Source organism: Paroedura picta, chromosome 3 (assembly GCF_049243985.1).
Source record: "Paroedura picta isolate Pp20150507F chromosome 3, Ppicta_v3.0, whole genome shotgun sequence".
Lineage (NCBI taxonomy): Eukaryota > Metazoa > Chordata > Lepidosauria > Squamata > Gekkonidae > Paroedura > Paroedura picta.
The window spans coordinates 171,308,528-171,336,418 of NC_135371.1; the positions used below are offsets into that span (position 1 = coordinate 171,308,528).

Genomic DNA, 27,891 nt, shown 5'->3' on the forward strand with positions numbered 1-27,891 from the left:
GACAATTTGGCTGAGAGGGGTCCGGTTGGAGAGGCTGTGGTCGGGTGGCAGGGTGCCAGGGAGCCAAGCAAGGGTTTCTCTCACCCCCCAGGTAAAAAATTGGTGGATTGAGTCGTATCCCGCCCCTCACTCAGCGTCTGGGGCGGCTAACAGCGTGGGTAAGGCCCTAAAATAATTAAAAAGCTGCAGTAAGTAAAACTAGGATTAATAACCCCCTCTAATCACCAACTGGCCGCAGTCAAAAATCAGGGCGGTTTATCAGGGCGGTTCCTGATGTAACGGTGAAAAAGGGGAGTGTATTCTGAAGATGTGGTTTTAAGATGGATGTGCAACAAAACCAAGGTTTTGATGGTTTGATTGGTAAAGGTTGACCAAGGTTTTGATTGGTAAAGTGGGACAGCATTGACTGGGGGAGTTCTTGATTAAGAATGTGGTCTATATGGAGCAACAAAAAGTTTATAGAATGCATAGAACACAAAAAATAGTATTGTAATATATTTTAATATCAACATACGTACAGTTTGCCAAGTACCCCCAGATGTCCCTCCTAAAGTGGGACAATCTGGTCACCTTAATCAAAACCCTTTGATAAAGAACCCAGGATTATGTGTCTTGTCCTTGTTTTAAGACCGCAGCAGTATCTTGACTGTGGATCTGTCTCTTTCAGATGCAAAAGAAGAACCAGCCTGAAATATTTTCTGGCAGCAGTTGGATCATTGAGCGTGGCTCATTCTGGGGTTCACAAAAATCTCCACCTGTAACAACTGTGTAAGTGATGTTCCTTCATGCAGACAACAAGCAATCCCAGAATTTAGGCCATTGTGAGTTGGGTCTTTTTCATTGTTTTGTTTGACTCTGATCTCCTGAGAATATGGATTCATTTCTCGGTAGATCTATGCAACTTCTGAAGTTTCTGCCTTTGGGAAACCCTCTACATCAGCATGTCGACTGAGGTGGCCTTTGCCTTGCTAGCGTAAAACATCCAAGTCCGCCTACTTAATTTTGTAATGCTGGGGAATGTGTGCATGGCCTAGGCCAGAGTTTCCTTCCCTTTATGAACCTGTGTGCAACCTTGGAATTATGACATTCATAATTATCATCAATATTATTATTTAGATTTACTGGCCGTCCCTCCATGGCAACAGAATCAGGGCGGCTTACACCAATTTAAAATATGTACCAAGTAAATATAAAAAATTGAAACCACAACTTCAAAATTTGTAGACTAAAAGCTTTGCTGAGTCAGTTCTGGCGTTGATTTTATGTCCAGGTTTTAGACAGAGGGGGAGGGGGGACCTTTCTCTGATGTCGTGTTCTGCTTGTATCTGCCTTAACCATATGCCTGGTGAAAGAGCGCTGTCTTGCAGGCCCTTTGGAACTTTGTCACCGCCGATAGGGCCTGGATCTTGGCTGGTAACTCATTTCACCAGGCTGAAGCCAGTTCCAAAGAGGCCCTGTTTCTGATCAAGGCCAGTCGCACCTCTTTGGGGCAGGGGACTACCTGCAAGTTGGGAGTTCATAGAGCACATTGCTCTCCAAGGGATGTAGTCGCAGAGGCAGTCTGTCATGTTTGCAGAGGTGGTAGGTGCAACCACAAAACGGCTACCTTTGGGACGTGAAACCATAGGCATATCCAGAGGAGTTCCAAGCGTAGGGGAGAAGAGTGGTACTTCTGAAAATACACTGGGAAGGGCACAGAGAGACTAAAACAAGCATTGGAGCCAGCTACCACCAAAGGAATATTATAATCCCAGAGCAAGTCAGTTTTCGAGTGGCCTGTCTGAAGCTGTCCTGGGCAACAACCCCCCCTAGCTCCACCAACTTTCTGAAAACGTTTGCGAGGTGCTAGGAAAGGTGTCGGTGGACACGATCTTGGGGACCCCCGTTCTTGCGTGTGTAATCATTTCATATGAAATCCTAGCCCAAACTCCCTTGCGCACTCCCAAAACACACCCAGTGCCTTGCTTTGCTAGTTCCAGATGCCAGGGCTTCCTTCCCGTATCCCTGCTTGGCGTGAGTTGTCCTCGTGTGCCCAGCTGAATCGTCCCCTTAGCCCCACATCCTGACCCGATGCAAATGATGACTGCACATTTTGCTGAGCTGAGCCAAGCATGTGATTTTTCATGTCAAAGTAAACGCACTGATGCATCTGGGGCAGGTCTCGGCAGCACATCAGAGAATCTGTGGTGGGTCTGCCTGTGTTGAGTGGCAATTGGACGGGCATCTTGGATTCCGTGCCTGCTGCTGCCCTTTTCTTTCTTTCTTAGAAACTGCGTCTCGCTGGTGGACCAGCCATGACCTTCAGAATTGTTCAGGTATCAAGGCGGATGGTGACGTCCTTGACAGGAAAGGTATGAAGGGCAGACAATATTTGTCTAAGTTAGAAACGGGCTAAATCCACATCTTTGGTGGCTTGTTCTTTCTGTTGGGTGTTATGACCCTAGCTAAACCTTTTTTAAAGAATGTGGTTTTGTTTGTGTGTGTTTTTTTTTTCTCCTTTCTTTTTCCTAAACACAAAATTCTTCCTAGGAACGCTAACATTGTGCATTGAGGAATAATAAATCTCATAACTTTTCAGAAAAGAAATAAAGGAAAGGGGGAGGGGACAACTCAAAATATACCTACAGTATTGCAAGAGTCGAGCTACCTTTAACAAGATATTATGAAAAATATATTGATGAAGATTTATATATTTGTATGTTTTTGTGTGCGCATACGTGCGAAGATGAAAAGTAAGGTCTGAGTACATACCATAATCTACAGAATAAATACCACTGGCCTAGCAACAGCCATTAACTGACGATAGCACAGGTGAATTTAAAAACAGGATGAAGCACAGGTATATTTAAGAAGAGCATGAACCATGCTTTTCCCAAGGTTTTGTTAGATTTGTGCTAAATTATCACCGGATTGAGCATGCTTTCCCGGTATTCCAAATTATGTTCTTAATTTTAATAATAATCTTAATCTTAATAATAAAGCCATTCTGCATCAGACCTTCCTAAATGACATTCTCCTTGTCCTGCTCTGCTCTTCTAGATCTGTTCCCACAGACCACCATGAGGAGATGAAACATCAGCTGATCCCAAGAAAAAGGCATAAATTATGTGGCTGTGCAGCGGATGCTCAAGCTCGAAGGGGAAACAGATGAAGACTACCCAGCGTGGACATGGCTGACAGCCAGGAAACCCTAAGAATCCAGCTCAGGAGGTGGGGGAGGTCCTCACAAAGCAGCTAAGGGATATTCTTAAACCCACAAGGCAGCAAGAGAGGGGACAGAACAACCACCAACGGCCAGACTAAGCAGCATCCAGGTTCAAGGCCTCTGGGGGAAGACCAGTGGAAACAGGAGCTAAAGGGCAAAGACACCTCCAGTCAACCAAGATATCTGAATATGCCCAAAGCTGGAGAAATTTGGGTTATATTTGAGTCATCTATTTGTTGTTGTTGTTAGATGCGAAGTCGTGTCCGACCCATCGCGACCCCATGGACAATGATCCTCCAGGTCTTCCTGTCCTCTCCCATTCCCCGGAGTCCTTTTAAGTTTGCACAGACTGCTTCAGTGACTCCATCCAGCCACCTCATTCTCTGTTGTCCCCTTCTTCTTTTGCCCTCGATCGCTCCCAGCATCAGGCTCTTCTCCAGGGAATCCTTCCTTCTCATGAGGTAGCCAAAGTATTTGAGTTTCATCTTCAGGATCTGGCCTTCTAAAGAGCAGTCAGGGCTGATCTCCTCCAGGACTGACCGGTTTGTTCGCCTTGCAGTCCAAGGGACTCGCAAGAGTCTTCTTCAGCACCAGAGTTCAAAAGCCTCAATTCTTTGACGCTCGGCCTTCCTTATGGTCCAACTTTCGCAGCCATACATTGCAACTGGGAAGACCATAGCCTTGACTAGACGCACTTTCGTTGGCAGGGTGATGTCTCTGCTTTTTAGGATGCTGTCTAGATTCATCTATACCAGTAGCCAATGAGATTAAATGACCTGTAATCCCCTTCAATAGTACCCAGGAAATACGGGTAAGGTATTTTTACAGGTTTTTTTTTCCTGACTTGATTTAACCACATGCACACACCTAGAGAGAATAAAATGCTCTCTGGCAGGGGCTAGGGAAGATGGAAGGTGAGCCTTGCTGAGGGTGTTCAGGGAGAACTATTGAGTTACCTGATGCTGGGCCAGGACGATGCTTTTCCAAATGTGAGCATGGCACCTTAGCATCAAGAGCACCCTCCCAATGCCTACTCCCAGCGGAAAAAATTAGACCCTCTGGTTGTACGGGGGGAGAAGGAGGGAGGGTTTTGGAGATGTTGTGTAAGAGGTCGCCATCTAGCTATCAATCTTTTTATTATAAGGGGAGTTTTATGGGTTTTTATTGTGTTTTATTGTTTTATTTTGTGTGAACTGTCACGAGACCCCTGGAAGAGCGGTGGTTTATAAATAAGATGCCAGAGCAGAATTCCATGAGGAAGATTGTGGCAGGATAAATTAAGAAAAGGATTGATAGTCTTCCATAAATATGCATTCCTGTGAGAAGCAGATCGGATTTCTCAGGATGGACGGCTCAGAAGAAAGGTAATTTGAGTTTTATGATAATCCCTAAAAGCAGTGAGACAAAAAAATGAAACCTAATTTTCTTTTTGAAGCCGTTGCTTGATTAAGCAATGCGGGGTGTTTTGATAGATCTTTAGCATTCGTGTTCACGGTAATTGTAGAGTTAACTCTTTCATGCTTGTATCTTCGGTCATGTTCGGCAAAATAAGAATTAACTTGTTTCCTCAATAAAAGATCTGTGTTGCTACAGGCTCGCTGTCTGGTTTGCCAGTTACGTTGCAAAGAATCTAGCTCACCCCCTGACTCTTTTGTACAATCAGGGACCAAGCCCTATGAAGATAGGTTGAGGGACTTGGGAATGTTCAGCCTGGAGAAAAGGAGGTTGAGAGGGGACATGATAGCCCTCTTTAAGTATTTGAAAGGTTGTCACTTGGAGGAGGGCAGGATGCTGTTTCTGCTGGCTGCAGAGGAGAGGACACGCAGTAATGGGTTTAAACTACAAGTACAACGATATAGGCTAGATATCAGGAAAAACAATTTCACAGTCAGAGTAGTTCAGCAGTGGAATAGGCTGCCTAAGGAGGTGGTGAGCTCCCCCTCACTGGCAGTCTTCAAGCAAAGGTTGGATACACACTTTTCTTGGATGCTTTAGGATGCTTAGGGCTGATCCTGCGTTGAGCAGGGGGTTGGACTAGGTGGCCTGTGTGGCCCCTTCCAACTCTGTGATTGTGTGAGAATTCAAGTTTGATCACTGCTCTATGATCAATCCCGGAGATCTCTGCTGCCAATCAGTTCTGCTTTCCTAAGCGTTCCGTTCAGGTCCTCCAGGGACTGGATGCAGGAAAACAGGAGGAGGGGCTGGGCTTTTGAACCCCGCTTTTCACTACCCAAAGCAGCTTACCAACATTTTCCCCTTCTCCCCGCAACAGAAACCTGTCGATGGGGCTAAGAGAGTTCTAAGAGAACTCTTAAGAGAACTGTGATTAGCTCCAGGTTGCCCAGATGGCTGCACGTGGAGGAGGACTGGGGAATCAAGCCAACTTCCCCAGATCAGAACCTAACGCTGTGTAACAGCTGGCTCCCAAATCTTACACCACAGTGAATCTTATACAGAAGAGGTGCTCGGCTTCTGAGTCATCTGCATATTTCAGCATTGTTTTTCTTCTCCACCCTAAATACGATCGGCAGTACAGGTGTGTAGGAGGGTTGAGAGCTACCGGTGGAACAGAAGGAGCCACCCTGGTCTCTGGGACTCCACCCTCTTAGTCCCAGGATGAGTTCTCTACTGGCCGCACCGCTCCCTCCCTCCGCTGTCACTTGAGCACTCACTGCTTTCTCTGCTGCTCCCAAGTATCCTAGCCGCCTGCAACAGGGTGATAAAAGCTCGCTGGGTGATGCCCAGGAGGCTGGCTGGCCCGTCTTGCAACATGCTTTCATTGGACGCTTTTATCGGACGCTTTCTGCCTTGCAGAATTCCAGAGCTTACAAGGCTGGCAAAGAAATGTTCAGGAATGTTCAGCCTGGAGAAAAGGAGGTTGAGAGGGGACATGATAGCCCTCTTTAAGTATTTGAAAGGTTGTCACTTGGAGGAGGGCAGGATGCTGTTTCTGTTGGCTGCAGAGGAGAGGGCACACAATAATGGGTTTAAACTTCAAGTACAACGATATAGGTTAGATATCAGGAAAAAAAAATTCACAGTCAGAGTAGTTCAGCAGTGGAATAGGCTGCCTAAGGAGGTGGTGAGCTCCCCCTCACTGGCAGTCTTCAAGCAAAGGTTGGATACACACTTTTCTTGGATGCTTTAGGATGCTTAGGGCTGATCCTGCGTTGAGCAGGGGGTTCGACTAGATGGCCTGTATGGCCCCTTCCAACTCTATGGTTCTATGATTCTATGAAATATCTTTTTAAAATCCTTCATTGAAAAACCACAGTTTCATTCAAAGGTGAATCCCCAATCCAGAGGAAGTGATACTCTTAACAGGGAATCTCCCCGCAGAAAGGATGTCTTTCTGGCAATGGCTCATGGGAATTGTAGTCCATGGGCAGCTGGAGAACCATAGTTTGGCCAACAAGGGAGTACAGGCATTCCAAGTCAGTGCAGCAAGATGGCAAAGGGCCCAAGAAGGAGAGTTTGGTTTCATACCCCACTTTACCTTAAAGTTTCTCAAAGCGACTTACAATTACCTTCCCAAGATATTGTCCAAAGCTAGCAACTTTCCATCTGCCGTTGATCGAGGTGGATCCCTGGCAGATTAAACAATGATTCTTTTAAAATGCCTATTTAAAAACAGGAGTCAAAGCAGCCAGGATGACCAAACCCCGAGGGTGATAGTCTCTAGCTGGCTTCCAAAAAGATCTCAATTGCTTTCCTGCTGGAAGAACTCTATCTATGGTGACTTCTGGCATCACAGCCTCCGTGGCTGTCCTCAGAAGCGGGGGGGGGGGGGGGGACAGACCTGGTTCACTGGACCAACCCATCCCAATTTTGCAGGGCTCTGAAGGTCATCTCCAGCACTCTGGACCCGAAACCAGCTTGGAGCCAATGGACCTCACACAGTGGTGCAGAGTGTTGTCACGTTGCAACTGGATTAAGGTGACCCAACGGTGGTTCTCCAGAGATCCATGGACTACAATGACCATGAGCCCAGAGGCTCATGGTCATTGTAGCCCATGGACCTCTGGAGAGCCACCGTTGGGCCACCCCCACTGGAGGGATTTCAAGGTGAGAGACAAAACCTGGTTTGCCGCTACCTGCCTGCATAGCAACACAGGACTTTCTTGGTGATCGCTCAACCTGGTCCACCCCTGCATAGCTTCTGAGAGCTGAGGAGATCCTGGCTAGCAAAGCATCCATTTTCCCCAAGGGAACTCATCTCTGTAGATGCAGTATAATTCCAAGGGGGTCTCCAGGTTCCACCTGGAGGCTGGCATCCCTAGCCCGGACCTGCTACTCTTCTGGCAACACATCCAGTAAAGACACTTTTCAAGTAAGCTTCTCTGTTGGACCCTTCAGTATGGGGGGAGAAAGCTGATGCCAGGGCAAGATCTTGTGTTTGTCCCCAAGATGGCCGCCTTCCCAGATTCCCCTATCTCAGCAAGCACATTTACGGGCAGGGCGTGCCCTAGAGAGACATTTGCGTCCCGCTTTCTCTGTGTGTCGCTCGCCGGAATTGCTCCTTGCAGCTAGCTCAGTCAGAGGCATCTATCAAAGATGGACCCTGCCTTAAAAAGGTTTAAGTCAGGGGTAGTCAAACTGTGGCCCTCCAGATGTCCATGGACTACAATTCCCAGGAGCCCCTGCCAGCGAATGCTGGCAGGGGCTCCTGGGAATTGTAGTCCATGGACATCTGGAGGGCCGCAGTTTGACTACCCCTGGTTTAAGTCCTAGGGATGTGTTCAGAGTGGCAGCTTGGCTGTCTGATCATACAAGACCCATCAACGACGCCAGCCGTCAAACGGCCACCTGTTAGGTATGCCAGGGCTTGAAGCAAGCCAGAGATTGAAGGTGCGCAGTTTTATTTTGGTGTTTAGCTAAAAATGATCGTTGTGCATGATCCAAAGCTTCTTTGATTAATGTCCAGACTTCACCCAGAGGCCTCCAGCAAGGGAAAAGCCTGCCGCTCCAGCTACTTAGAGAAGAAGAAAAGTGTGTGTGTGTATTTTTTTTAATACCCTGCTTTTCACTACCCAAAGGAGTACCAAAGCGGCTTACAACCCCCTTTCCTTTCTTCTTCCCAAAGGAGAAACCCTGTGAGGGAGGTGCGGCTGAGAGAGTCAAAACTCACTTCATCAGGTGTATGTGGTGTGAAGCCATAACTTGTGTTTATACCTAGTTACAAACAACACTGTCCACATCAGATACGCTCTCCATGCACCTGATATGGTGCCGTCGGGCCTCCTGTTTTGTTGAACTTTGCCGCAGTTTCTCCACAAATGCGGATCTTACCATGGGAGATGGTTCCCATTTCTCTGGCTCCACCCCCTGCCTTGCCTCCCCACCCCTGACAAGTTTTATCTCTGCCTTCAGCTGTTGGGTGGAGATGATCTGCTCCAAGCCAGCGTCAGAGCACAGGGGAGAGCTCAGAGATTGTTCGGCCTCAGCGCAGGTCAACAGGTAAGGAGAAAGGCTGAATTTGGGAGGGTTTGGAGGCTTCAGGTTGCCTGTTTGACCATCCTGCCTCTCAAAGGATCCTCAGAACAGGCATCGTGTTGGGGTGAGCCCATCTCCTTGTACTGAACTTGTGGCGTGCTGATTTCTTTTCCCTTTGCTTATGTGCGGTTCGCTTCTTCCCTCTCCAGAACCGCCATGGAGTTGTGCTTAAAGAGCAGGGGACTCTAACCTGGAGAGCCAGGTTTGATTCCCCGCTCCTCCACATGCAGCCAGCTGGGTGGCCTTGGGCTAGTCGGCAGGTTTCTTGAAGCTGTTCTTGCAGAGCAGTTCTGCCAGGGCTCTCTCATCCCTTCCAATCCTCCCAGGGGTGTCTACGGTGGGGAGAGGAAGGGAAAGATGTTTGTAAGCTGCTTTGGGGTTCCTTTGAGTAGTGCAAAAGTGTGCTACAAAAAGCAGCTCTTCCTCTTCTCTCTCCTGTATCCGTCCATTTGTCCTGTCCCCTCAAGAGGTCAGGTCTGGAGACCCCCTGTAACAAATCAGGCTTTCCGCCTACTCCCCTTCCTCAGATTCAAGTCCAGTTAGGGCTGCCAACCTCCAGATAGGAATCAGAAAAATTCCTAAAAGGGCTGAATAGTGTACAATAAAAGTAAAGCAGTCTTTTGGTGTACTTTTTTATTGTTGTTATTGTTGTTGTTATGTGCGAAGTCGTGTCCGACCCATCGCGACCCCATGGACAATGATCCTCCAGGCCTTCCTGTCCTCTACCATTCCCCGGAGTCCATTTAAGTTTGCACCGACTGCTTCAGTGACTCCATCCAGCCACCTCATTCTCTGTCGTCCCCTTCTTCTTTTGCCCTCGATCGCTCCCAGCATTAGGCTCTTCTCCAGGGAGTCCTTCCTTCTCATGAGGTGGCCAAAATATTTGAGTTTCATCTTCAGGATCTGGCCTTCTAAAGAGCAGTCAGGGCTGATCTCCTCTAGGACTGACCGGTTTGTTCGCCTTGCAGTCCAAGGGACTCGCAAGAGTCTTCTCCAGCACCAGAGTTCAAAAGCCTCAATTCTTTGACGCTCGGCCTTCCTTATGGTCCAACTTTCGCAGCCATACATTGCAACTGGGAAGACCATAGCCTTGACTAAACGCACTTTTGTTGGCAGGGTGATGTCTCTGCTTTTTAGGATGCTGTCTAGATTTGCCATAGCTTTCCTCCCCAGGAGCAAGCGTCTTTTAATTTCTTTGCTGCAGTCCCCATCTGCAGTGATCTTGGAGCCCAGGAAAATAAAATCTGTCACTGTCTCCATTTCTTCCCCATCTATTTGCCAGGAATTGAGAGGGCCGGATGCCATGATCTTTGTTTTCTTGATGTTGAGTTTCAAGCCAACTTTTGCACTCTCCTCCTTCACCCGCATCAACAGGCTCTTTAGTTCTTCTTCACTTTCTGCCATTAGAGTGGTATCATCTGCGTATCTGAGGTTGTTGATATTTCTCCCTGCAATCTTGATCCCAATTTGTGACTCCTCTAATCCCGCATTTCTCATGATGTGCTCTGCATACAAGTTAAACAGGCAAGGCGACAGTATACAGCCTTGCCGAACTCCTTTCTCAATTTTGAACCAGTCAGTGATCCCATGTTCAGTTCTCACTGTTGCTTCTTGACCTGCATATAAATTTCTCAAGAGACAAATAAGATGCTCTGGTATTCCCATCTCTTTAAGAACTTGCCACAATTTGTTGTGCTCCACACAATCAAAGGCTTTAGCATAGTCAATGAAGCAGAAGTAGATGTTCTTCTGGTACTCCCTAGCTTTCTCCATGATCCAGCGTATGTTGGCAATTTGATCTCTAGTTCCTCTGCCTCTTCGAAATCCTGCCTGTACTTCTGGAAGTTCTCGGTCCACATATTGCTGGAGCCTAGCTTGTAGGATTTTGAGCATAACTTTGCTAGCATGAGAAATTAGTACAATGGTGCGGTAGTTTGAACATTCTTTGGCATTGCCCTTCTTTGGGATTGGAATGTAAACTGACCTTTTCCAATCCTGTGGCCATTGTTGAGTTTTCCAAATTTGCTGGCATATTGAGTGTAGCACTTTTACTGCATCGTCCTTTATGATTTTGAATAGTTCAACTGGAATGCTGTCACTACCACTAGCTTTATTGTTGCTCAGACTTCCTAAGGCCCATTTGACTTCACATTCCAGGATGTCTGGCTCCAGGTCAGTAACTACCCCATTGTGGTCATCAGGGATGTTAAGCTCGCTCTTGTATAGTTCTTCTGTATAATTTTGCCACCTTTGTTTAATCTCTTCTGCTTCTGTGAGGTCCCTACCATTTTGGTCCCTTATCATACCCATCTTTGCATGAAACGTTCTTTGCATGAAACTTTTTTATTATTAATGATAAAATCATAATACAAATAATAATGTTATTATTGTACTATACACTGAGTTATTTTTATTGTTTCTGTTTGATGTAAACCGCCCTGAGCCTTCAAGGAGGGCAGTATATAAACATAATAAATAAATAAACAAATAAATACTGCCATTTAGGCTTTTTGCCGAACTGAAAGTGGTTCTCCCTTGAGAACAGAATCGTGCACAAGTGCAGCTAATAGTTTGAGAAATTTGAGTTTACTGTTGGAAATGTACTCCAGGGCCTGTCTGAATTCTGGCCCGTTCTCTGCCACCGAGGAAAATACTTTGAAGTATTTTCCGCACAGCGCTTTGGCAAAGACTACCAATAAATTTGAGATAAGAACAAAGCGACAAAAATCATCTTCTATCGTCAGTTTGCTTGCTTTACTTTTATGGTACTCTGTTCAGCCCCTGTTCCGGATTTTGTGTGATTTCTGTATCTTTTACTGGAAAAGCTGCTTGATTGTTTCTTTGAGCTTCCAGACAGGGCCTGGACCTCTCATGGAATTACAACTGATCTCCGGACTACAGGGATCAGTTCTTGAACGGCAAAATTGAAGCGGGTGGCATTACATCCCACAGAGGTCCCTCCCCTGCTCAAATGTTGACCCCAAATATCCAGGAATTTGCCAATGGAGATGTGGCAGCCCTCTTCAGGGTTGGGTCTGCTCTAGCTTTGCATATTTCACTACGCTGTAGTAATCTGCTTGCCCCGTGCAGAGTAAGGAGAAGCATCTCCCTGAGGCCGAGGTGATTTCGGCCATTCATGTACGCCTCTTTGGTCTATTCTTTGGAGTCCTTTGAAATGGGGAAGGTCAGCAAAAGCTCTTTAATTCGATAGCGCTGATCAGCTTATTTCGTAGTGTGCTGTCCAGTTGTTTGGACTGTAGTTTTCCTCCAGTTGCTTAAGCCTGTGGTTAAGAGCAGTGGCCTCTAATCTTGGGAACTGGGGTTGATTCTGTGCTCCTCTTCCATGTGTAGCCAGTTGGGTGAACTTGGACTAGTCACAGTCCTGTTAGAGCTGTTCTCCCAGAGCAGTTGTGTCAGAGCACTCTCAGCCCCACCTATCTCACAGGGTCTCTGTAGTGGGGAGATGAAGGGAAAGGCAAAACCCCTTTGAGACACAAGAGGCCTGCTGGGTGTCCTTGGGCCAGTCGCAGTTTCTCAGAGCTCTCTCAGCCTCTTTTCCCCCATGGGGTGGCTGTTGTAGGGAGAAGAAGAGTAGGCAATTGCGCACCACTTTGAGACACATGAGTCCTGCCGGGTGACTTTGGGCCAGGTCACAGTTCTCTCAGAGCTCTCTCCGCCCCACCTACCTCACAGGGTGCCTGTTGTGGCGAGAGGAAGGGGAAGGCATTCATAAGCCTCTGTAGGATTCCTTCGGGTAGTGAGAAGTGGGATATAAAAACTAACTCTCCTCCTCCCTTTCACACAGCCAGTTCTCTTAGAGCTCTCTCAACCTCACTTACCTCCCGGGGTGTCTGTTGTACGGAGAGGAAGGGGGGGAAGGGTGTTTGTAAGCTGCTTTAGCACTCCAGGTAGTAAAAAGCGGGTTATAAAACAGCTCTTCTCTTTTGATCTCCAAGCTTTGTGGACTCTAGGGCCAATTGGCAGGGGCTCATGGGAATTGTAGTCCATGGACATCTGGAGAACCACAGTTTGGCCACCCCTGCCGTACAGCATCGTCCCTTCTTGGAGGTCCTCCCCACTGCAGACCCTGCCTTCCCACGCAGATTCCCCAGGAATTCCCCGACCTAGAGCTGTCAGCCCTATTAAACGTATTCTTGCCAAGCTCTCTGGTGTAATCGTCCAAGCTGGGACAGGGCGTGGGTTCTGCGACCTTATCGGTTCCCAGCAGATGCTCACGCCCACTGCGCTGTGCCGTGCCCGTCTCGCTGCATGAAATATCTCTACCCCCCAAATGCCCTGCCTTTTAATTTTCGACTTTTCCTTCCTGATGAAGCTAACCTCAATCAGCTGGTGCCCGTTCTGATTTGGCACTTGGGGAACCTCCTGGTAGGCAAAACAGCTGACCAGATATGGTGGTGGCAGGACCTTTTAGGGCCGTGTTCTCTCCCAGACGAACTACCCCACAGGGTTGTTGTGAAGATGAAACGGAGGCACGGAGAACGAGTGTGCCACTTGTGTCTCTTTAACAGAAAGGAAAGGCTGTTTTTAATGTACAAAATAATAAATATTTACTTTTGCAAATGTAGTAGCCCTAGCTGTTTTTGGATACCCCACTTTCTGCTACTCGAAGGAAGCCCAAAGCAGTTTACAAATACTTTTCCTTTCCTCTCCCCGAAAACAGACACTCTGTGAGGGAGATGGGGCTGAGAGAGCTCTAAGAGAACTGCTCTGTGAGAACAGCCCTAAAAGAACTGTAACTAGCCCAAGGTCACCCAGCTTGGCTGCATGTAGAGGAGTGGGGAATCAAGCCTGGTTTTCCAGATTAGAGTTCACTGCTCTTTAACCCAGGGGTAGTCAAACTGCATTCGCTGGCAGGGGCTCCTGGGAATTGTAGTCCATGGACATCTGGAGGGCCGCAGTTTGACTGCCCCTGCTTTAACCCCTGCAGTATGCTATCTGTAGCCTTCTAACATTTAGTGTTACGTTAAAAGAACGTGTTGAGAATATTTTGGAGGCTCAAAAAGACAATTCTCAATAATTGCTCTTAAGAACAGTTCTAACAGGACTGTGACTAGCCCAGTTCCCAGTTTTATGGATTCGGGATACTATGGAAGGAATCCTCTATGGGGTAATTATAGGGTGGTATTCCCAGTCTGGGAATTCATGATGTCTTCCAATGCAGAGGGTTTTATAATCTGACTCTGTGACTGTTTACAGCCAAAATCCAAATGTCAACAATGAGAAAGGAGAAATGGACAGTTCCCTTCCAGTTTTGCTTGATCAGATCTTGGGGCATTCACAATCTATCATGCGTCTAAATCAGTGGTTCTCAACCTTCCTATTGCCTTGACCCTTTAATCCAGTTCCTCCTGTTGTGCTGACCCCCAACCATAAAATTATTCAAGTGTTCTTTCACAGAAATTAAACCGAAACAGGCCAGTGGTGTGAAGATCCATTGTTCATGACTGTATATAAATTGGGTTTTTTTATCCGGGGTTTCTCAGTTCAGCTCTTGTCCCACCAGGCTGATCTCGCTCTTTTCAGCTTCTCCAGACAGACGAACGCTCTATCTCGATCTACCCCACAAGGCTGTTGTGTGGATGGCGCCCCCTCTCCAAGCTGCTTACTCTCCCGTGACCCCTGTGAGAGGGTTGTTCGACCCCCAGGTTGAGAACCACTGGCCTAAACAAATTGTGAGCCCTTACCAATATCCCCTGGAACAAATAAAGGATCCATCGTTGGTATCTATATATTATTTGAATGCCACTTTTAACATGGTCACGCACGCAAGGCTGGCTATATAGTGAGGTCAGAACAAAGTCCCAAAACTTTTTGAACTGGCCAGTGCGTTTGAGATTCTGGCACCGCAAGGTGGACACGGCCGCAGTATGGCTGCCTCAGGAGGTGGAGCCAGCCACAAAATGGTCGCCATGGCTTTACTTCAGTTATTCTCCCTCAGACTAACGTGCCACAACTATCTAACAAAAGGAGCTCTGAGTCTCAAAAGCTAACAGGTCAAAAATTGTGTCGGTCCAGTGAGCAACAGATGTAGACGTAAACGTAGCTATTTCTGCCATTTTGTCACGCTGTTACTAACCTGTGGAAAAGAATGCTGAACCTTGCTGGCAAAGTTTGAATACATAGAAAGAGACAATCACTGGCTTGCTTAAAGATTTTTTCTTTAATTCAGAAGAGAAACAACTATCTCAGAAAGAGGAGAGAGAGAGAGAGAGATAACCATCTAGCTAGCTTTGTTTGCAGTCATTCTTCTGGGTAAGAACTGTTCTGGAGGCAAGCAGGAAGGAAGTCTGTTCAAAAAGCAGGAAACCATCGAAGAACCAATCTGGACCCAGGAGGAGATAACTTGAAAATCATCAGGAAGTTTACCACCTATATATGCTAAATCTACATCGTCTACGATGCCCCCTGCAGGACACCCTTTATATTTGGCTCAGTTATTCATATTTCTACAATCCTAACATGTGGATCATGATGCTCTTCCAGATCTCTTCTTCTTTCTTGGCCTGGATAGCAAAATTGGCACAATGGCCTCCTTTCTCCAGCGCTGCCCCTTCCTGAGCCGGGACACGACCGTCTTCCTCCACAAAGTTCGTCCTCTGCTGGTGACCAGTGCACAGCGCTGTCCAGTGATGGTGGCTCGCACCCTAACCCGCTCCGTTTCGGATCTGCAGCGTGGGAAAGCGACCTGCGGGGAGAAAGGTGAGGCCAAAGGTGGATCTGAGAGAGGTCCCCCTCATCATGGTACTTCCAGCAGGACAGGCATGTTAGTCCTTTGCAGGAAAAAGACTCTAGAGCAGGGGAGGCCAAACTGTAGCTCTCCAGATGTCCATGGACTACAATTCCCATGAGTCCCTGCCAACATGCTGGCAGGGGGTCTTGGGAATTGTAGTCCATGGGCATCTGCAGAGTCACAATTTGGCCGCCCCTGCCTTAGGGTAACACGGAAGATTTATAATATTTGTTTTAAGCATGCATTCTGGTGAAAGTTGATCCTGGAGTCAATCTTCCAAAAGACTCCTGTTACTCCTTCCTGATTGGAATTCCATCATGTCTCTCCTTTCCCCACTTGGGGATTATCTATCTATCTATCTATCTATCTATCTATCTATCTATCTATCTATCTATCTATCTATCTATCTATCTATCTATCTATCTATCCATCTATCCATCTATCCATCTATCCATCTATCCATCTATCCATCTATCCATCTATCCATCTATCCATCTATCCATCTATCCATCTATCCATCTATCCATCTATCCATCTATCCATCTATCCATCCATCCATCCATCCATCCATCCATCCATCCATCCATCCATCCATCCATCCATCCATCCATCCATCCATCCATCCCTACTGCTCTGGGCAGTTTACATAAAACATTTTTGAACATTCACATAGAACACTATCAAAATCAAATATAACAGTATAACAATAACAATGCTTTTGAACTCTCCTTAAATATGGAGGCCAATGCAGATCAGTTAACTGTGGTTGTTTTTTTAAATTAGCCACAAAATGCAATGTGTAAACTCACATTTATTGCCTTTGTGGCAGGAAAGGGTTACAGTCTAGTCGCCGAAGTACTTTAAAATCCATGTCTGCAGGGTGTTTCTTTGTTTTTTTTCCTAATCTCCGACATCCAAGCTCAGATTTTAAGGTCCTTAAAATTGCAGAGGTCGGCAACCAAGATGATTAGGAGAATGGAAGAAAGTCTGAAGAGTTTGGGAATTTTCAGCTTAGCAAAAAAGATGACAAAGGGGGAGGGGAACATGATAGAGGTTTATAAAATTAGGCATGGGATGGAGAGAGCTGAGAATCTGAAATGTTTCTCCCCCTCCCCAAATACTAGAACCTGAGGGCATTCAATGAAACGGATAGATGGAGAAAAGGAAATAATTCTTTACATAGCGGAATTCTCTGCCCGATGATGTGATGGCCACCAGAATACACAGCTTTAAAAGAGAGTTAGATGGAAGATGGATACCAGCCCTGGTGATTGAGGGGAACCTGCCCCTTCACAGTCCCTTAGCCTCAGGATCCCAGTGCCATGAGGCAACATCAGAAGAGGACCTTGGCCTCTGTGGTTGAATCTCCAGAGGAACTGGTTGGCCGCTGTGTTAGATGGGATGCTGGACTAGATGGACCCTCACTGGTCTGACCCAGCAGGGCTCTTCTGATGTTCTCATTAAGGCCTTGGCCTCTCTGCCCTGTCATTGCCCCTATAGAGAACCTGGTTGGCCGCTGTGTGAGGCAGGATGGACCCCTGGTCTGTCCCAGCAGGGCTCTTCTGAGATTTCTCTGCCCTGTGGTTGTCCCTCCAGAGGAACTGGCTGGCCCCTGTGTGAGGCAGGATGATGGACTGGATGGACCCCTGGTCTGATCCAGCAGGGCTCTTCTGATGATCTCATGAAGGCCTCAGCCTCCCTGATCCGTTATGGCCCCTTCAGAGGAATTGGTTGGCTCCTGCATGAGGCAAGATGCTGGACTAGATGGACCTCTGGCCTCATCTGGCAGGGCTTTCCTGGCCTAACACCCCTTTTGTCCCCCACTAAAGGGGTCCATCATTAAGGGACAGGTGGCTTTCCAGGCTGTGTGAGAAGACCCCCTGATCCTCTCTCCCCTTCTTTCTTCCTCTCCAGGCTCTGCGCCCCTCCCCACCACCCAGTGCCCCTTCATGGAGTCCGAACGCCAGAGTGGACATCGGGCCTTTGTGCAGGAGGCCAAACCCGAGCTGCAGGAGGATATCCAGGCTGTCAAGTCAGGTACCAAGTAGGGTTGCCAACTGAGTTGGGAAATTCCAGGAGATTGGGTGGGTGGAGCCTGGGATCTAGGGCAGGGAAACCTGCCACAGAGTCCCCCCTCCCAAGGAACCATTTTCTCTGTGGGAACTGGTCTCCAGGCCCCAACTAGCAGTTGGCTTCTAGTACTAAATGCCATGCAAGGTGGGTAACAACAGGAAGGGAAACCATCTCCCAGCCTTGGCTCGTCCCAAACTCTTTTCCTTTGTGCTCAGGGATGCTGAGCTCTCTTCTCCGGGAGGTGCAAACCAGTCTCAGAAGGAATTTGCTAAGCTCCAATGAAGTGACTCACCTCATCCGGGACAACATGCCAGGTAGGCGGGCTCAGAGGGTTGCCAGCTCTGGGTTGGGGGGAAAAGTGGAGGTTTTGGGGGTGGAGCCTGCAGAGGGTGGAGTTTGGGGAGGGGAGGGGCTTCAATGGGGTCTAATAATGCCGCAGAGTCCAGATTAGAGGCTGCCCCTTGCTGAGCTGAATCTCTGTTGCTTGGAGATGAGCTGGAATTCTGGGGGATCCCCAGGGCCCACCTAGAGGCTGGCATCCCTGGAAGGTGGCCAACCATGCCCAGTGGTTGGGGAAACTCCCCATCTTCAAGACTTTCTTCCTGGGGGTGTCGAGGCACGCTTTCCCCTGAATTCAATAAAATAAAATGAAATGCACACAGGGTTCACATGTTGCTCTAAAGCTACTCTGTGTACCAGCTATGGTCATCAGGCCGCCCTTGGTTGGCTGTTGAACCAGACCAGGACTTGAATGCACCAGTCAAGTAGGTCAGAGGCCAAACTGTGGCTCGCCAGATGTCCATGGACTACAATTCCCATGAACCCCTGCCAGCATGTCATCGTACATCTCCCAGAAAGCCACCAGAATGGATACCGTTATCGGACGATCTTGCATTTGTCCCCTCAGATGTTTTGTGAAACGAAGAAAAAATGTAGGTTTCATCCCAGCGGTTCTTGAAAACTGAGATCCTTCCCTTTAGACGTTTTGAACCCATAAGGCAGCCTGGTACTGGACCAGACCCAACTAGAGTCGCAGGGCAAGGCTTTTCATGTCACCTCCTGCCAGATTTTTTTAACTGGAGATGCCAGGGATCAAACCTGGGACTCTTCCTGGCCTCACTTCATAGCTCTCCAAGGTCTCAGGTGGAGGTCTTTCCCATCCCCTCCTGCCTGGTCCTATTAACTGGAGATGCCGGGGATTGAACCTGGGACCTCCTGCCTGCCAAGCAGAGGCTCTGCCACTGAGCCAGGGTCTCAGGCCAAGGTCTTTCCCAGCCCCTCCTGCCTGGTCCTTTTAACTGGAGATGCCGGGGATTGAACCTGGGACCTTCTGCATGCCCAGTAGAGGCTCTGCCACTGAGCCAGGGTCTCAGGCCAAGGTCTTTCCCATCCCCTCCTGCCTGGTCCTTTTCACTGGAGATGCCGGGGATTGAACCTGGGACCTTCTGCATGCCCAGTAGAGGCTCTGCCACTGAGCCAGGGTCTCAGGCCAAGGTCTTTCCCATCCCCTCCTGCCTGGTCCTTTTCACTGGAGATGTCGGGGATTGAACCTGGGACCTCCTGCCTGCTAAGCAGAGGCTCTGCCACTGAGCCAGGGTCTCCGGCCAAGGTCTTTCCCATCCCCTCCTGCCTGGTCCTCTTAACTGGGGACTGAACCGGGGACCTTCTGCCTGCCTTCTGCCTGCCAGTCCATCACCCGTGGTTGGGACACCTATAGAGGTGTAAACCAGCCCTTTTGTACCCTTGCAGGGAGCTCCGTGTTTGACTACGATGAGTTCTTCGAGGCAAAGATCCTGGAGAAGAAGCAGGATCACACCTACCGGATCTTCAAAACCGTGAATCGCCAGGCTGAAGCGTATCCCTTCGCCGAGGACTATTCTTGCGTCGAAACCGAAGCCCAGAAAGTTTCCGTCTGGTGCAGCAACGACTACTTGGGCATGAGCCGCCACCCGCAGGTGCTGGAGGCCATGCGGTGAGAGGCTGCAGCCCTTTCTTCGTGGTTAGCACATTGGACTAACGCTTGGGAGGCTTGAGTTCGAATCCCCACCTGAGTCATGAATGTCCCTGGGTGGTGAGCTTGGTTGATGCACTTTCTCGGGCAAAGCTCATTGACAGAATTGTAGCGTGAGGATGAAAGGGAGGACGGGCAGAGTTTATGTTGGGAGAGTTTAAATATGCAACGGGGCTGAGCACTCGGCTGCTTAAAAGAATGAAATAGTTTTATTATGAAGACGATAACCATCTTCAAGTGCTTGAAGGGCTGTCTTAGATAAGACGCAGCAGAGTTTTTTTCGGTTGCCCCAGGGGGTCGGACCAGAAACAGCGGGTTGAAATTAATTCAAAATAATGTTTGGCTAAACATCCGGAAGAAGTTCCTGACAGTCAGAGCGGTTCCTCAGTGGAACAGGCTTCCTTGGGAGGTGGTGGGTTCTCCTTCTCTGGAAGCTTTTAAGCAGAAGCTTATTCAGAAATGCTGATTTTGTGAACTTAGGCAGATGGCGAGAGGGTGGGCAGGAAGGGATATTCCAGTGCTTGTCTCTTGTGGCCCTTCCTTGCATACCCAGGTGATTTCTGATTGCCACTGTAGGATGGTAGGTGAATTCCCTCCAGGCCAGGCTGGAGTTTTTTGGTGGAGGGGTCACTTGGGCATGAAATTGGGGTCACTGTGTGTGGGCAGGTAGTTGTGAGCTCCTGCATTCCGCAGAGAGCTGGACTAGATGACCCTGGAGGTCCCTTCTATGAAACAACTTTGTATAGAAAGAGGAGAAAGAGAGAGAGAGAGTCCTAACTGTCTAACTGTTCTACTGGCCTCTTCCCGTCCATTTATTCTGCAGACAAGCAGGGAGGAAGGAGCAGGCTGGGGCCAGAGCCAAAAAGGCCCTAGTTCTATATTTGATTTCCCTGGGGCCGAAGACCGTAAACAAATTTTGTTATCTCCACATTAACGCCCATCGGGGTGGGGGGAAAACCGGTCCCACAGACACCTACCTCGAAGGGCTGTTGTGAGGATAACCTGGGGGCACTTGAACAGCAGTGTTTTTTATTTATTTAGATTTCTATACTGCCCATTTCTTTGCAGCTCTGGGCGGTTTACACAGAACATTATAACATGAATGGTGCTGCATTCTGTGATACTTTCGTAGCTCTTGGCATGACTCAGTGAGAGGCTGCATGCATGGTGCACATTTCACTACAGCGAGGTAGAGGGGAGGGAGCAACTGGCTCCATATGCAGTAGGTTTCCTCTGGGCGGGAGACCACTTGTGAAAGAGATCGCCTTCCATCCTGGTACGTGCTCTGCTCAACTAGATTGACAGGTTTGTTGGTGCCGTGCCAAAACTCTGCAAAACCTCTTGGAGGGAACTGCAGGACGGCTGAAAGAATTAAGGGTATAGCCCCTGGGAGGTGAGCTGTTCCCCCAAACCCTCAGAGAATTTCAGCCCCTAATCCCTGGCCCTAAGAAGCCCACCTGGCCTCAACCAGGGCCAGAGCCTTCTCTGTCCTGGCCCACACCCGGTGGAATGAGCTCCCGGAGGAGATCAGGGCTCTGATGGAGCTAAAACAGTTCCGCGGGGCCTGCAAAAGGGAGCTCTTCTGCCAGGCATTTGGTGTGACCAAGCAACCAGCAACATCTACAGGCCCCCTGCTCCCTCCTGAAAAATCCATCCATGTGTTCTTCTCTAAACCTATTGCATTGTTATAGTCCGTTACCTCTTTTATAGTTTAATGTTAATGTTGTTGTTGTTATGAAAAACTAAGATCCATGTCCTGTTTTCTACGTTTTATGTAAAGCACCCTAAGCCTCAGAGGAGGGCGATATAGAATCATAGAATCAAAGAGTTGGAAGGGACCTCCTGGTTCATCTAGTCCAACCCCCTGTACTATTGCAGGACACTCATAACCCTCTCGCTCCTCCACTGTCACCTGCCACCCCCTTGAGCCTTCACAGAATCAGCCTCTCCGTCAGATGGCTCTCCAGCCTCTGTTTAAAAATCTCCAAAGATGGAGAACCCACCACCTCCCGAGGAAGCCTGTTCCCCTGAGAAACAATAAATAAATAAAATAAATAAATAATTTATTGACCACCAGATGTCATTCTCCCCCGTCCTGCTGATTTTTCTCAGTCGGTGATTCCCTCCCTGCTTCATCCCGGTGTCTTATGAGAATCCCGTTCTTTTTTCACCCCAGAGAGACCCTGGATCTTCATGGAGCCGGCGCCGGGGGCACCCGGAATATTTCGGGCACCAGCAAGTTCCACGTGGAGCTGGAGCGGGAACTGGCCACCCTGCACAAGAAAGACGCCGCCCTGCTCTTCTCCTCTTGCTTCGTGGCCAACGACTCCACTCTCTTCACCCTGGCCCGCATGATGCCCGGTAACTAAACCCACGGAAATGCTATAGGTTAGGGCCTTCTCAACCAAGGGTTCGCAAAACCCTGGGATTTCTCAACAGCCCGGGGAGGGTTTTTTGAAAGGGTGGGAGCTCATCCATGTTGAGAGGCAGTAACCTCTGAATGCCAAAGCTCACAGGCGGCATCAAGTCCAGGAGAGGAATGGGAAGGCAACTGTAAGCCGCTTTGAGCCTCCTTCGGGTAGGGAAAAGCGGCATATAAGAACCAACTCTTCTTCTTCTTCTTCTTCTTCTTCTTCTTCTTCTTCTTCTTCTCCTCCTTCTCCTTCTCCTCCTCCTCCTTCTCCTCCTCCTCCTCCTCCTCCTCAAGGGAGGGCCTCGGCCTCTCTGCCCTGTTGTTGGCCCTACAGGGGAACTGGTTGGCCACAGTGTGAGACAGGATGTTGGGCTAGATGGACCTCTGGTGTGATATTCTTCATGATATGCTCATGAAGGCCTTGGCCTGTATGTCCTGTTGCTGGCTCTTCAGAGGAACTGGCTGGCCACTCTGTGTGATGAGATGCTGGACCACATGGACCCCTGGTCTGATCCAGCAGAGGTCTTCTCCTTGGCCTCTCTGCCCTGTTGCTGGCCCTCCAGATGAACTGGTGGACTACAAGTGTGAGGCAGGATGCTGGACTAGATGGACCTTCACTGGTCTGACCCAGCAGGGCTCTTAGGGTGTCCTTATGAAGGCCTCGGCCTCTCTGCCCTGTTCTTTGACCCTCCAGAAGAACTGGTTGGCCCCTGTGTGAGACAGGGTGCTGGACTAGATGGACCCCTGGTGTTCTTTCCATCCCTCAGGGTGTGAGATCTACTCCGACGCGGGAAACCACGCCTCGATGATCCAGGGCATCCGCAACAGTGGTGCACCCAAGTACGTCTTCCGGCACAATGACCCTCAGCACCTGGAGGATCTCCTGAGCCAGGCCAAACCCAGCACCCCCAAGATTGTGGCCTTTGAGACGGTGCACTCCATGGACGGTAGCTGCCGATTCGTGCTTTGCCTGCTCTGTTCTGCTGTCAACTATAGCTCTGTCGCGTGGACGCTTGTTGGCTTGAGCCCCTGGGCTGTTGCACCTGCAGAGGGAAGGGACTGTTCCTCCTTTCCTGAGTCCAGTATTGTGACCCCACAGCAGCTTATGGGGAAAGAAGGGGAGGGTGTAAACAGCATGTCCTGGGGCTGTGCTGGCCTGCAGTGGGACAGCTAGATCCGAGTTCAGTAGGCTTTGATAAGGAAATACTTCTTTGGACAGAGAATGTTGAAAAGGTCAAATTGGCTGGCAGAGGAGGGAGGGGTGGTCCCAGGAGTAAACGGTTTTGAAAGAGGATTAGAGAGAGTCATGGGGGGAGAGGTCTGTTGGGGGCTACTAGCCATGGTGACTGAGGAGAACCTCCATACTCAGAGGCATTAACCTCTGGATCCCAGAGCCAGTTGTTGGCTGTCTAGAGGAACTGGTTGGCCCCTGTGTGAAATAGGATGCTGGACTAGGACTCCTGGTCTGATCCAGCAGGGCTCTTCTGATGTTCTCATGAAGGTCTCGGCCTTTCTGCCATTATTAGATCTTCATAGGAACTGATCGGCCCCTGTGTAAGACAGGATGCAGGACTAGATGGACCCCTGGCCTGATCCAACAGGGCTCTTCTGATGTTCTCATGAAGGTCTCAGCCCCAGGTCCTGTTTTTGGCCCTCCCGAGGACCTGGTTGGCCGCTGTGTGAGACAGGAGGATGGACCGGATGGACTCCTGGTCTGACCCAGCAGGGCTCTTCTGATGTTCTCATGAAGGCCTTGGCCTCTTTAGCCCTCCAGAGGAACTGGTTGGTTCTGCGTGAGACAGGGTGCTGGACTAGAAGGACTACTGGTCTGATCATAGAATCATAGAGTTGGAAGGGTCCATAGAGGCCATCTAGTCCAACCCCCTGCTCAACGCAGGATCAGCCCAGAGCATCCTAAAGCATCCAAGAAAAGTGTGCATCCAACCTTTGCTTGAAGACTGCCAGTGAGGGGGAGCTCACCACCTCCTTAGGCAGCCTATTCCACTGCTGAACTACTCTGACTGTGATCCAGCAGGGCTCTTCTGATGTTCTTAATACCCAGCAAGGCTCTGCGTTCCTCATGCGTTGTCCTGGTGTGTCCCCACAGGTGCCATCTGCCCCCTGGAAGAAATGTGTGACGTGGCACACCGCTATGGAGCCATCACCTTTGTGGACGAGGTCCACGCTGTGGGACTGTACGGGGGCCACGGTGCCGGCATTGGCGAGCGAGACAAAGTCATGGGCAAGATAGACATTGTCTCTGGCACCCTGGGTGAGTTTGGACAAGCCGAGGGCTATTTTCTCTAGCCAATGGTACATGTTTGGGGAAGTGGCAGCAGAAAGCATGGGCCCCATGGTGGGGATCCTGGTCTACTCAGACTACCAGGGGCTCTTCAGGGTCCCAGATAGAGATCTTTCATTTCACCTGCAGCCTGGTTCTTTAGAAACTGGAGGTGCCAAGAATCGAACCTTGGACCTTGTGCGTACCAAGCGGACGCTCTGCCACTGAGCCACAGCCCCCTCTCTACTTATTATTATGAGAGAGGTACCTATGTTGAAGAAAGGGCATACAATGTAGCACTGAAGTGCAGACTTTAACTCCCTGGGGATTTCTGCTCTTTCAAGGTGCTGTTTTCCTTGGTGTTTTTTTTTAAAGAGACATTTCTAGCCCTTGCAGCCGCCATGACACGCTTAGAAAGGCAGGGGCAACGTCTGCCGAAACCTGAGAAGGCTGAAGCAGCTAGTGAGATTTGCAGTGGTTGAAATCACGGCTCCCTCTGCCCTCTTGGCATTTTCTCCATCACTCACAAAAAGCAGAGCTCTTCCGCCAGGTCTGTGGTTGAGGCTGGGGGCGGTGAGGAAGACCGAGGCCCACCCTCTCTGGTGTTAAGCAACAATTTGAGTCATCTCAACCCTCCTTCCTCCCCCCTCTAGAGGTAGGGATGGGTGTGTTGATATTCTGCCATGTTCTCTTTTCTATTGTGATTTTATGTCTTGGGTTTTGTGTCCTTTTAATGGGGGTTTTAATGGGTTTTTATCGGATGTTTGTAACCCGCCGCAAGCCAGCTTCAGGAGTGGCGGGGAATAAATGTAATAATAATAATAATAATAATAATAATAATAATAATAATAATAATAAGAATGAATGAATGAATGAATGAATGAATGAATGAATGGACACCCACTGAGAAGACTTGCCATGCTTTTCTACAGGTTGCGGAGATTAGTTCTTTTTGACAAAGTATTAGGAATGCTTGGGTACAGATGACGATTATTAAATTTTTTGTTTGGTAAGCTAAGGGATTCACCCAGGGGTTCACCTCCGGCACGCAGAGTGGCGTAACCAGAGGCAGAGACACCCCGGAGTAACTCTTTCGTCCCCCTTGCGCAGGGAAAGCTTTCGGCTGCGTGGGGGGATACGTGGCCAGCACGGCCTCCCTGATCGACACGGTGCGCTCCTACGCTGCCGGGTTCATCTTCACCACCGCCCTGCCCCCCATGATGCTGGCGGGGGCCCTGGAGTCGGTCCGGATCCTGAGGAGCCCCGAAGGGCAGATGCTGCGCCGCTCCCACCAGCGCAACGTTAAACACATGCGCCAGCTGCTCATGGACGCAGGGCTGCCCGTCATCAGCTGTCCCAGCCACATCATCCCCATCCGGGTACGGATCGCTGGCCGTGGCCCTTGGGGGGGGGGTCCTTGGGAAAAGCTGCAGTTGACCTTCTACTCTAAGCAATGGGATGCAAGAGGAGACAGAAGCCCGGGGGTGGCCAAACTGTGGCTCTCCAGATGTTATAGAATCATAGAGTTGGAAGGGACCTCCAGGGTCATCTAGTCCAACTCCCTGCACAATGCAGGAAATCGCAGCTACGGTGGCACACTGGCAGGGGCTCATGGGAATTGTAGTCCAGGGACATTTGGTGAGCCACAGTTGGGTCACCCACCCCTTTATGATTCTGTTTGTGGCAAGAGAAAAGAACAAGAATTCAAGAGTGCCTTAAAGACTAACAAAATATCCAGGAGAACCTTAAAGAATTTTTTAAAAAAGTGACGGGCGGCACTTTTGTGAGTCATTGCTCATTTATTCAGAAACTTTCTGATGTCAAGCTTTTATATCCATTGATGATCACAAAATTAAAAAATCAGTGGGGGAACATTTTAACCATCCAGGACTTTCAGTTGCTGACCCAAGAATCGCAATTCTCTGACGAGGGGATTTCAAACAGAAAAAGAGGCTGCTGAATTGCCATTCATAATGAAGTTCAAGTCAAGGCGTCCTCCTGGACTAAATCCAGATCTAGGTTTCCTGTCTCATGACCAATGCTGATATCGTCATGCCGGCCACCCCTCGACATATCACAACTAACCCAATCACAACTGCTACCGCAATTCACCTGCTATTGTCAGTCGGCGTCTGAAATCACGCTGTTTTCCAATTATAAGAACAGATGGACTCACATTCTAGTTGCATCTGAAGAAGTGAGCGGTGACTCACAAAAGCCCATCCCTTGTCTCGGATTTTGTTAGTCCTTAAGTTGCTAAGGGTATTTTCTTGGCCTGAGACGTCAAGCAGGCGTAGCAGGGGAGAGGGGATGAATGGCTTTGTTTTCACCGCAGCATGTGTTTCTCTCCTTGTCAGGTGGCAGACGCAGCCCTGAACACCCGTCTCTGCGACTTCCTTCTCTCCAAACACAACATCTACGTCCAAGCCATCAACTACCCGACCGTACCTCGGGGGGAGGAGCTCCTTCGATTGACCCCTTCTCCTCACCACACCCCAGCCATGATGAACTACTTTGTGGGTGAGTCGGCAACACCGCCCAACCATGTCTCTCACACACACAACCTCAATGGACTACATTTCCCATGAGCTCCTGAACTATAGTCCATGGCTCACAGGGGGTTCATGGGAATTGCAGTCCATGGGCAGCTGGGGAACTACAGCTTGGCCACCCCTGGTGTAGGGGTTAAAACTGGGGTCCCCAACCTTTTGGGAACCTGCAGGCATCGTTCCCACAGAGTACTGGGCGCAATGGTAAAATGGCGGCTGCAGGGGGCGGAGTCAACCACAAAATGTCTGGAAGCAAGATTATATATGACGAACAGGAACATTTCAGGCAGATTCTGTGTTTGACAGGATGCACAGCCAATCAGAAGGACTCCTGGGCCAAAGACCAAATGGCTCCACCCACATTGCAAACAGCACATGGTGGGAACCAGGAAATGTGGGGGGTTGAGGGCTCCTGGGTTAGTGTGCCACATCTAGGATCAGATGTCCACATGGAAACTTGCTTGGGTGGCCTTGGGCCAGTCACCCACTCTCAGCCCAATCTAGTTTAGTGCCTCTGAATGTGGAGATTCCCCTCAGCCACAGTGGCTAGGAGCCATGGACAGACTTTACCCTCCATGAACCTGTCTAATCGCCTTTGAATCCCCCGTGCTATTACCAAATCCTCTGGGAGCAAATTTCACATTTCAATCACTCTGTGTAAAGTAGTATCTCCTTCAGTCTGCCCTGAACCTACTGCCCATCAGTGTCATCAGAGGCCCTCAAGTTTCAGTCTTTTGGGCGAGGGAGAAAAAAACCGCTCAGATATTGCAGCCAAGTCCTGCCTATGCCTTCCTAAGGAGTGCCTCTCTCCCATTCCTCTCCAGAAAAGCTGCTGGCTTCCTGGCGTGAGCTCGGCCTCCCCCTGCAGGACCCGGCCTCCCCCAAGTGCCGCTTCTGCCACCACCCCGTCCATTTCGCCCTCATGAGCGAGTGGGAGCAGGATTACTTCGGCAACATGGGGCCCCAGTACATCTCGCTCTCCGCCTGAGCAGCGGACCGGGACGACCTCGAGAAGGAGAAGGAGAGGGAGACGAGCCGAAATACAAGCTGGTGCCCAAAATGCAATAAAGTTCAGCCAGTCGGGGTGTGACGTCTGTGGCTGCTTGGTGTCTTGA

The 27,891-nt window shown here is 49.2% G+C and overlaps 1 protein-coding gene across 3 annotated transcripts; it reads left to right on the plus strand.

The window, feature by feature from the left end:
• On the plus strand, positions 1 to 27,891 carry ALAS2 (5'-aminolevulinate synthase 2). Of its 3 annotated transcripts, XM_077329532.1 has the most exons (13): positions 1 to 2,351; positions 3,040 to 4,569; positions 8,576 to 8,662; positions 15,203 to 15,418; positions 17,364 to 17,486; positions 17,738 to 17,836; positions 19,272 to 19,494; positions 21,710 to 21,894; positions 22,714 to 22,893; positions 24,054 to 24,218; positions 25,338 to 25,606; positions 26,585 to 26,747; positions 27,601 to 27,891. In XM_077329532.1, the coding sequence occupies exons 4-13, from the start codon at positions 15,244 to 15,246 to the stop codon at positions 27,762 to 27,764; spliced, it is 1,746 nt and encodes a 581-aa protein (XP_077185647.1). In that variant the 5' UTR covers positions 1 to 2,351; positions 3,040 to 4,569; positions 8,576 to 8,662; positions 15,203 to 15,243; the 3' UTR covers positions 27,765 to 27,891. The 3 variants fall into 3 exon arrangements, with proteins under 3 accessions (XP_077185647.1, XP_077185645.1, XP_077185646.1); XM_077329530.1 differs by lacking the exons at positions 1 to 2,351; positions 3,040 to 4,569 and adding an exon at positions 7,172 to 7,270 and having other exon boundaries at positions 8,576 to 8,762; XM_077329531.1 differs by lacking the exons at positions 1 to 2,351; positions 3,040 to 4,569 and adding an exon at positions 8,006 to 8,053 and having other exon boundaries at positions 8,576 to 8,762.